Below are 10,939 nucleotides of genomic sequence, written 5' to 3'. Positions count from 1 at the left end.
TAAATAATTATATAAAACAATTTTTGAAAAATTATGTACATATTTGCAAAATTAAATTTTTTTTTAATTAGAATAATCAAGTTTTTATTTTTGAAGATAATGAGAAATAAGATTAAAAAAATAGTGCTTTAAAATCAATTTCCACTATTTTGAACTATTTTATTAACCAAAAAAATTTTACCAGTTTTTAATTAATTAGTTGTTTTTTCTACGTTTTATGTGGTTTTTTTTAATAATATAATTTAATATTTATTTATTAATATTTTATATTTGAAAATTATACTATTAAAATTATTAATAATAAATTTTTTAATTAACTATATTAAATATAATTTAAAGTTGTATTAAAATTTTAAATAATTTTATGCCTATCAAAATAAATTAAATTTTTTATTTTTAAATAATTATTAATTATTTTCTTCTAAATATTCCCTCATAAGAATGTAATAATATAATAAAAAAATCTAAACCCTTAAAATAATTGTATTTAGAAAAGCCCATATATTATTAAAAAAAAAAATTTGTCCCTAATAATAAATATAATAATAAATATGCTTGAAAATAAAATTTTAAACATTCTGCCAATATTTAATAAATAATAATAGTAAAATTAAAAGTTAAAACAATTTTCTAATTTGTGATATTTATTTTTTTCTTCTCATGGTAATTTTTATTTTCTTGATCTTTAACTTATTTTTCTAAATTAAATCTTTTATATTTTTCAGCAATTACTAACTTTTATTACTTTCATGTGCAATATTTAGTATTTTTTAAAAATAACATTTATTTAACTATATAAATTATAAAAGTTATACAATTAATTGGATTCCTCTTTATTCTGTTTATTTGATTTTCAAAATTTACATTTTTATAGAGATACTTATTTTTAGAAATATATTCTATAAATATGCACACAAACAAAAAAATTTGAAAAACAATCAGTCATTGTGAATATAATTATAATGAATTTGAAAAACAAAACATAATAAATAATTAAAAATATAATTGTGTATATTTAAAAAATAGAGAACAATTAAATTAAACAAGTGCAAAAAGAGAGATTTTAGCAAGTTTTTACTCAATATTCACAAAAAGTAAGAAATAAATTTATTTTCAAGCATTAATAAATAGATTATTTATAAATACCATTCAATTTTAAATTTTGATGTTTAATTATCAATAAATTATCATTTAATTTTAACTTTTGAAGTTCAATTATTAATAAATTGTTTGAATTTTTTTTTAAATTGTTTCATATATATCAACTAAAGGGTAAAAAAAATGAAGTAAAAAAATAAAAATAAAAATAAAAATTTTACAATATTTAAAAAAAGTAAAATAGATAAAAGAAATGTAAAAGGACCATTCAAATTTTAAAAATTAAAAAAGATAATATATTGATAAAAGAAATTAAAAAAGGACCATTTAAAAATTATATATATATATATATATTAAAAACTATGCCATTTCATGAGAGTTTGCTGCGTAAGTTAGTAAGTATGTTTTAAAAATTGCCATGTAGTATCTTTTTTGTCATAGAATGTGTACAATAAGTTAAAAATATCATATAAATTTTTTTATATTTTTTTTTTTTATTTTTATTTTTAAAATTTATTATAAAATTAAAATTATCTCAAAATAATTTATAAAAAAAATATTTTATCTAAATATTTTTAAATTTTAATTGTGAAAATTTTATATTAGCTATTAAAATCTAAAATTATTTTTAGTATTTTTTTAAGAATTTTAAAAATTTCTTTTATTTTAATTAAATTTTAATTACATTGAAAATGATGAATTAATTTTAATATACATATATATATATATATTCACCAAAAACATTATTTAAAAAAATTATATATGCATTTTCAAAAAATTTTTATATTTAAAATTGAAGAATTATAATAATTAAAATAGCTAAGTAGCATATGCATTTTTTTATTTTATTTATTCTTTTATTGATATATATCAAATAATTTAAAGACTAATTAAAAAATATTAATTTATTTATTAAATTTGAAATAAAGTTTTAATTAATTAAAATTTTGATATTATTAAAATTTTGTAATATAATTATGAAATTGTAAAGTATAGTAAAATATATATTAAATTATATTATTAAAATAAAATAATAAATAGTTCGTGCATGTGACGCCTCTTTTATTATAGTGTATCACATAGACTACTAAGTATTGTAACACCCCAAAATTTTATTATTTATGAGTATTTTTGGTATTTTAATTTTATTTAAATTTTAGGAATTTTTTTGAGATTTTTCGGATTTTAAAAATCGGGTTCGATTTTCCGAAAATATAAACTTTGAGGATTTTTAAAAATTAATTTAAAGACCACGTGACAAAACTAAAAATATATTTGGAGTCTACGTATTTTTCTGAGTTTTATGGAATTTTTTTCAGAATTTTTGGACCTCGTTTTCGGTCCCGAGGCAGAGTAAAAATTCAAAATTTTGTATCCTGAATCGAACCGGCCGAATCGGATCGGACCGCCTTTTCCTTCTTCCTTTTCTTCTCTCGCCGATGGCTCTCTCCCGTCTCTCCCTCGTTTCTCTCTTCTCTCCCGCCTAACTTCTCGGCCAAATCCGGCCGACCGATTGGACCGGTCTTGTGTCCAAAATCATCTACTCGGCGAGCTTTCCATAGACACCAAGAACGCCGAAATCCATCGAGCGGATTGTCCGATTTTTGCTCGGAAGATTTTAGCCCATTTCGACTTTTGGGCTAGATTTCTAAACCGTGAATCACGAGGAAACCGAGGCCACCGACGCTCCATTCGTCGAGAGCTTCAACGACATAAATTTCGAATTTTTTCGACCGTTTTTGGTGGGTCCTCTGAAACTCGCGATGTATTTTCGAGCATTAAATGAGCTTAGAAAATTCTGAAAAATTTATGTACTAACACCCGTGTTATGGGCTTCGTGTAGGTATCCTCAATTCGCGGAAATTCGGCGCAAATTTCGGGCGACTTACGGAAAAGTCTCCGAATTGGACCGAGGTTTTGGCTAGCCCCATTGTCGATGTCCCGAGCGTTTCGGAATCGGCAAAGGTAAACCGAACCTTGCTTTTTCGTAATTTTCTAGTGCTTAAATAGGATTAAAAATCCATAAAATATTTGGTAGCTTGGAAAATTACGATTCTTTTGCAATAGCTTAGTAATATTGCTAAGGACCATGGCAAAGTTTTATAATTTTTAGAGCTTGTTTGGGCAGTTTTTGCAAAAATGATCAATAATAAGGACTAAATTGAAATTTTGCGTATTGTGATGGATGACTGATTTGATGGGCCCAGGAGGGGCTGTGTGATATGATTGAACTGTGGATATATGGATTGTGAGTATAGAAGTGTGTTTTGAACCATTTTTCAGGTTGGGTAGGTCCTAAGTATAGGGGAGACTCTGCCGGATTTTCGGCACGACTTAGGACGTAATTGGTCTTTTCTTTGCTTGTATTGAGTCAGATTGTATTAAATAAATGTAATATAATTGTCAGGTGAGCCGACCTTCTTCCTCCATTGATCGTCAAGTCTGTGAGTAGAATATTAATTTTAATTGTAATTTCGATATTATTATATGTTCAGCATGCCCATGCATCACTTATATGCATATATTTATGTAGTTAAACTCTAGGCACGATTTTTGATGCATTGATAAATGTTAAAGTGCCATGTATGTTGTTGTGGTAATTTGGAGCAGTGTGCGTGCGTTGGCGTGCGTGTGATGTGGTGTGGACTATGGATAGGACGGGTAGACACGGCTTGAGTTCTTGGGACCCTTGGTAGACACGGCTTGAGTTCTTCACTGGGACCCGATTTGGTATTTAAGTGGAAGTCAGTGAGTTCTTCGGCACTAGGTTGGATTTAAGAGAGTCGATAGGATTAGCTCCCATATATTATGATTGATGTTACAGGGTGCGTGAGTGCTCTAAATTACCTTTTTGATGTTATGATGTGAAAATGATGTGGATGTTGCATTTCACTCTACAGGGTGCATTAGATTTAGATAGTTATAGAGATTATGGTTAAAATTGATATTTTACTCTCTGAGTCGACGCTCACTCTGTTCAATATTTTTCCAGCCACAGGAGGATATTTTTGAGGTTAACTGCTCCTTTCTTCGCAGTTGTTTATCAATATTTGTGTAATTTTAATTACTCCTAGAATTTCCGCATGTGTTAGAGGTATTTATTTGATTATGGTATGTAATATTATTATCATGTTGGACCTGTAAACGTATAATGATATGCATGTTTGATGGATTGGATGAGGGAGCTGAGCTCCCATTTATTATTATGTTGATGAGTATGTGGAGGGTGAGCTGAGCTCCCCAATTGACTATCTTGTGTTTAGGTGAGTCGAAAACTCCCGTTGGTAAGTCCATTTTATGGGACTCATTCAGTTGTTTTCTTGATATTGGGCCCAAATGGGCCTTAGAGTTGGGTTAATGAGCAGTTAGGCTTACTACGGGCCTCGGGGCTTTAAGTCGCCAGTCCTAGTCTTGGTCAACCATAGGTTGGGTCGTGACAAGTATGATTAAAAATTATCATATGACACATCTTTTATTATCTTTATTTGTAAATTTATCTATAAAAATTAGCTTATCACATTAAATATTAATTTACTAAAATATTTTTAAATTTCAACTGTGAAAATATTATCTCAAATATTAAATCTAAAATTATTTTTTTTCATAATTTTAATTTTTTCTTAAATTTACAAATTAAAACATTATAAAACTATATTCATCATATTATATATCCCTAAAATAAAATTATTTTTTAATTAAATTTTTAATTGCTTTAAAAAGGATGAATTGCTTTTAATATATATATATATATATTCACCAAAAAATTATTTAAAAAATTTAGATATGTATTTTCAAAAAATTTCTTATATTTAAAATATAAAAATTTTAATAATTATATTTACAAAATCGCTAAGTAGTATATGTATTTTCTTTCTATTTTATTTATTCTTTTATTGTATATGTCAAATAATTTAAAGATTATTTCAAAAAATATTAATAAATTTATTTATTTATTAAATTTGAAATAAAATTTTAATTAATTAAAATTTTGATATAATTAAAATTTTGTAATATAATTATGAAATTGCAAATTATAGTAAAATATATATTAAATTATATTATTAAAAGAAAATAATAAATAGTCCGTGCATATGACACATCTTTTATTATATTATGCCACATAAATTAATAAGCATACTTAAAAATTATCATATAATACTTTTTTATTATTTTTATTTTTAAATTTATCTATAAAAATTAGCTTATCATATTAAATATTAGTTTATCAAAATATTTTTAAATTTCAATTATGAAAATCTTGTCTCAATTATTAAATCTAAAATTATTTTTTTAATTTTTTTAATAATTTTAAAAGTTTCTTAAATTTACAAATTGAAACATCATATATCCCTAAAATCAATTATTTTTTAGTTAAATTTTTAATACATTAGAAAAGATGAAATACTTTTAATATATATATATATATTAAAAAAAGTTTTTTTGAAAATTTAAATAGATATTTTTAAAAAAATTCTTATTTAAAATATAAAAATTTTAATAATAATATTCTAGAATCGCCCAATGACATATGTATTTTCTTCTATTTTATTTATTCTTTTATTTACATTTGTCAAATAATTTAAAGATTAATTAAAAAAAATTATTAATCTACTTATAATTTATTAAATTTGAAATAAAATTATAATTAATTAAAATTTTAATATTATTAAAATTTATAACATAATTTTAAAATTATAAAGTATAATAAAATATATATTAAATTATCTCATTAAAATAAAATAATAAATAATTCACATAAAACACGAGTAAAATGATTAGTTAATATCTAACAGTCAAGTGGTTGTTATTTAAGCCAAATGTCATGACAATTTTTTAAATCTATTTCTAAATCAAATGGCTTGATTATATATATATTTATTACCCCCTTAAAATTTCACAATTTTACATCAATAAGTAAATATTTAGATGGAGGAAAAATTGTACGCTTGCATACCAATCCGGAAACTCGGCCAACCATACGACAAGTTTCTTTAAATTGATAGGTAAAAATTATAGAATTCCAAAGCCATTCTCCACAATAAGACTACAAGAAATGTTATCAAACAGGATGTTAATGGTTGAATTTTGGCAAAGTGTTTCAAGAGGATACGTTTCCTTCTACATTTGCTCCCATATGTAATTTACTTATTTCCCTTGTGTTCTGTTTCTTTTTTCAGTTTGTTTAGCTCCATACAGAAAACTTCATAGCCATAGACAGACTAAAGAATTAAAAATTGGAATCAAACAAGTTCTTTTGAACTTTTCTGTTTACTGTTTTATATAAAGGAACTATAAATTTACTGGACTTCGGACATCTGTTGGGAAACAAAACCACAGCACTAGAAGAACACCTTGGGAAGCTTACCAATTTTAAGGCCACATTGAGAAGGACATCTGTTTTAGAAAGCCAATGTCCAAGACAAGAACCATATATAATCATCTCCTCCAGCACACTATAGCATTTTTTAGCACAAACCCGAGAAATGCAAATACACGTTCATGGGTACAACCACTTTTTGTTTCCATGAGGAGGCTGGATATCTTGATATATAGTCTGGATATCTTAATACACCAGCTTCCTAGTTTTAGTTTCCTAGCATGATGACCATTCTTAAGACACTTCTTGACAATATTGTGACTCTTCTCTAATAAATCATTCCTCTCTTCACGCAGACCTTCATCTGCTTGAAAATCTGAGGTGGCGGGAGAAAATTCTTCTACTTGAAAATCTAGGGTAGCCCTGATCAAAGATAACATATTCATCAAGTTACACTTCTGCTTACACCAGACACCCAAAATTGCCAAAATCTTAAGGTGAGGACCTGAAATTTCAAGCACAGTATCATTCTTTTCAACAAAAGGAAAAGGAACAGCTCCATGTATCACTAACTCCTCCAAATGAGAATTCAAAGAAAGGTCCCTATCAGGGACAGGGCTACAAAGCCCATGTTTAAATTGGGTGCAACGTGATTTATTAATGTATCATATGTATTGTATCATATTGTATGATATGGTTCTTATTGTTAACATATTTGAAAAGAGAAAAATTCTTGATTAGAACCGCTCCATCATGGACCTAAAACACAAATATATGAAATCCATGTCATGTATTTAATAGGTGGATCCCATATCTTGCGTCTATATGGTAGACCGAGTCAAGGCAATCAATTCACTAAATATACAAAGCCAATATGTAGCAAATAAAACTACCAAAATAAATGATGAACAAAGAATTCAATGCTATTTTGCAGTATTCCCTTCATTACCAGTGGACACAATCCCAGCACCATGAATGGATTGTTAAACCTCCAGATCTGCAACTGATTTAAACGAAAATACATCCAACAAAATGGAAATTAGAATGTGACAACAACCATTCTGCTAAATTTAATTGAAATCAAACAAGCACTCAAAACAAGTTCTTTTGAATTTTTCTTTTTTCTGTTTTGCATAAAAGAACTATAAATTTACTATGCTTATGACATCAGTAGGGAAACAAAATCACAGCGCGAGGAGAACACCTTGGGAAGCTTATCAATTTTAAGGCCATATTGAGAACTTCTGTTTCAGAGACCCCACGTCCAACACGAGAACCATATATAATCATCTCCTCCAGCACACTGGCATTCTTGAGCAGGAACCCCAGAAATGCAAATACACGTTCATGGCCAAAACGACTTTTTGATTTCATAAGGAGGCTGGATATCTTGATAGTCTTGAGATGCAACAATAAATGACTCAAAATTATCTTCTGCGATGTCCAATAATTCTCCCCAAAATCATCATCAGAGTTGCTGAATTCTGACTCAAGGTAGAACTACAGATAATGATTTTATCAGGATAAGAAACTATTTAAATGAAATAACAATAAATGCATGTAATTTAAAGGCATCTCCAAAATTTAGTTACAGAAGAAAGCCCCTCCATTTAACTTCTGATAGGCACATCATAATAAATTTAAAATTTATACTTTGATATGAGATTTGATTCTAATGATCTTACCATTTGACGATATCTGGCATCAGGGCACATATTTATAAACAATTCATGTAGGTTATATGAACAGCAAAGCAGACTTGCTATCCCAGGGAGGTAATGGTTACCGAAACTGTCAACATCAAGAATTAAGCATTTGCGACTCAATGATGGAGACAGCAGAGCATTCGTCATCCTCCATGTTGATAGAACCTTCAATCATAAACCAAACATAAAAGAAACATACAAAACAAACAAAATAACACAAATCCAATATCAAATATGGAGCATTATTATCAAACAAAGAGAGAAGATAGAGCTAAATAAAATTTTCAGTTTATAGATGAACAAACTAAAAGCAACAAGAAAAGAACATGGATCATAAAAGAGTCCTGCCATACTTAATCACCTGGAAAACTCAGGATCTACACTAATAAATTTTAGTTCTTTCAAGTCTTTTGATCAACTAATAACTATAATATTAATCAATCAAACACATCCATGTTATTAATAAGTCACCTGCTTAACTCAGGAACACCTTTGAACTTATTATTGCCATTCTACGGGTTGTTTTGCATTCCAAACATGGAGCCATTAAGCATCAGACCATTAAAAATGGAACCGAGTAATTGGGATTGGTTCCATTAGTATATCTAAGGATAATTCCAAACAGGGTCATAGATTCAAAGATTCTACCCCCATCCTAAAAAGAAAAAGAAAATCAATAATACTCTAGTAACTATAGTGAGCACAAGGATTCTAATCGTAATAAATTAAAGAGAATATAAAAGGAACATTGGATATTAAAATTACACTAGCGGTTTCTAGCATATAAAAGAAAATGAAAGAAAGCAAGGAAAGAGCAAACCATTTATAACAGTTTTGCCTTTGCCAATAGGAACTACAGTGAGCACAAGGATTCTAATCGTAATAAATAAAAGAGAATATTACCTGAATACACCAACTTCCTAGTTTTAGTATCCTAGCATGATGGACATTCTCGAGACACTCCTTGACAAAATTTCGACCCCTCTCGAAGAAATCATTCCTCTTTTCACAAGGATAATATTCTAACACTTCAAAATCTAAGGAAGCCCTGATCAAAGATGACATATTCATCAATAGACACTTCTTCTTACGCCAACGACCCAAAATTTCCAAAATCATAAGGTGAGGACCTGAAATCTCAAGCACAGTATATTCCTCTTCATAAGGAAGAACAGTTCCACTAATAACTAACTCCTTCAAATGAGAATTCAAAGAAAGATCAAGCCTATGAATTCCAATGCAGGAGAGCAATTTCAAGGATTCAAGTAAAGGAGTCCCATCTAGAACATTTTGCATCACTTCATCAGTCAACGTCGCATGCGCTATACTCAAATCCTTGAGTGATGACCATGAGACTCTCCCATCAGGCACAAACTCACAAAAACCGGTCTTCAAATTCCGCAACTGAGAATTGTGGTAGAAGAATTGAGGCAACGAGTAACCACGGTCATCGGGAAATCTTACTATTTCCAACCCGTAGCCAGAAATATCAAAAGTAAGATCCTCGACGTCCCTTCCCACGGCAAACCGGACACACGAGTCCATTCGAGCCCACGAGTCAATAAAATTTGAGGGGAATTGGATGCAGAATTTATTGACCTTCGAGGAAGAATAAGACTTCAGGGTTTTATCAACCAGTGTGGAGAAATATTCACAGGACTGTTGACAGTTGTAGAACTGTGGCATGTCTTGCTGATGGAGATTGATGTTTGGAACATGGGTCCAAAGAAGATGCCATCTTTTTGATAAAACGGAAGTTCTCACAGCTAGTAGGGTTGATGGCAAGAAGGAAATGATGTGACAGAGGAGGTCATCAGGTAAGCTGCTAATGCGGTCTTTTTCAAAAGAGTTGAGTCTCTTTGAGCCTCTTTTGCATGAAGTTCCATTCGTCTTAGCTTCGACCATGGCTTGGCTGCTTTTGCAAAATAGTTGGCTTTCTTCCTCCTCTGTTGCGCAGGAATTTAAAGTTGGAAACTTGCGATGGCAATTATAAATCTGAAATTGTTATTGTCTTTTAAGTAATGTAGAAGTGTAGTTCTAATGGAACTGTGTTTTCAATGCATTCAATATAAATCTTAAAATTTTATTTCCTTCTAAATATGGTATAAGAATAATCCTATTTTGTTTATAATTTTATTATAATTATTTTAAAAGAATTTTTTTTAAAATGAATTATTTTAAAAGAATTCGTTGATTAAAGAATTTTAGTATTTTTACATAGATTTTACTTTTTATAATCCTATTTTCCAAATATTCCTTTTTTTCAGAAAATAAAAGATAATTTCTATAGATCAAAATAATAAAAGATATTGCTTTAAAATTGCATAAATCATTTTCCACTATTTTGGACTACTTTATCAACAAAATAAGAAATAACCATTTAGATCATCCGGTGACTTTGAATAAACTAAAACAAAAAATAATCATACTTTCATAAAATAAAAAAAAAAAGAAATGACAAATAATCATAATAGGAAATTGCTTAATCTGTTTTGATTCAATAGCCGAAGGCATATCACTCGTCCATTAGATCCGAATTTGAGTTCTCTCCTCCTCGCCTCTTCAATCCCCTGAACAAAAACCATAATAGGGAAACCTTAATCGAATACCTTGTTTTGATATGATATATTTCCGTTTTGTGATTGCATTGAGAATCTTGCAGCCATACTGTCACTATAACCTAAGGAGCAAGAATATTCACAGAGTGAGCAACGAAACATATGGGGAAGCTTCAAACCACAACAATGCAAATATGAAAAGCTATGAAATAGGCACAAAAGAATTTGTGAAAGAATTCAATATACATATAATATAAGCT

General features: G+C 28.4%; 1 protein-coding gene across 1 annotated transcript; it reads right to left on the bottom strand.

Annotated features, from left to right (window-relative positions):
• Nucleotides 1-7,320: 7,320 nt before the first annotated feature.
• LOC110643784 (F-box protein At5g03100-like) lies at nt 7,321-10,113 on the bottom strand. Its single transcript, XM_021796271.2, has 3 exons — nt 9,025-10,113; nt 8,101-8,286; nt 7,321-7,915 (listed from the first exon to the last, which is right to left on the bottom strand). The coding sequence occupies exons 1-3, from the start codon at nt 10,024-10,026 to the stop codon at nt 7,583-7,585; spliced, it is 1,521 nt and encodes a 506-aa protein (XP_021651963.2). The 5' UTR covers nt 10,027-10,113; the 3' UTR covers nt 7,321-7,582.
• Between the last annotated feature and the right edge of the window lie 826 nt (nt 10,114-10,939).

The sequence above is a fragment of the Hevea brasiliensis genome, chromosome 11 (genome assembly GCF_030052815.1).
Source record: "Hevea brasiliensis isolate MT/VB/25A 57/8 chromosome 11, ASM3005281v1, whole genome shotgun sequence".
In the NCBI taxonomy this organism is placed as follows: Eukaryota; Viridiplantae; Streptophyta; class Magnoliopsida; order Malpighiales; family Euphorbiaceae; genus Hevea; species Hevea brasiliensis.
Note: the sequence above shows the minus strand (reverse complement) of the source record. Positions and strands in the feature narration are given on the sequence as shown.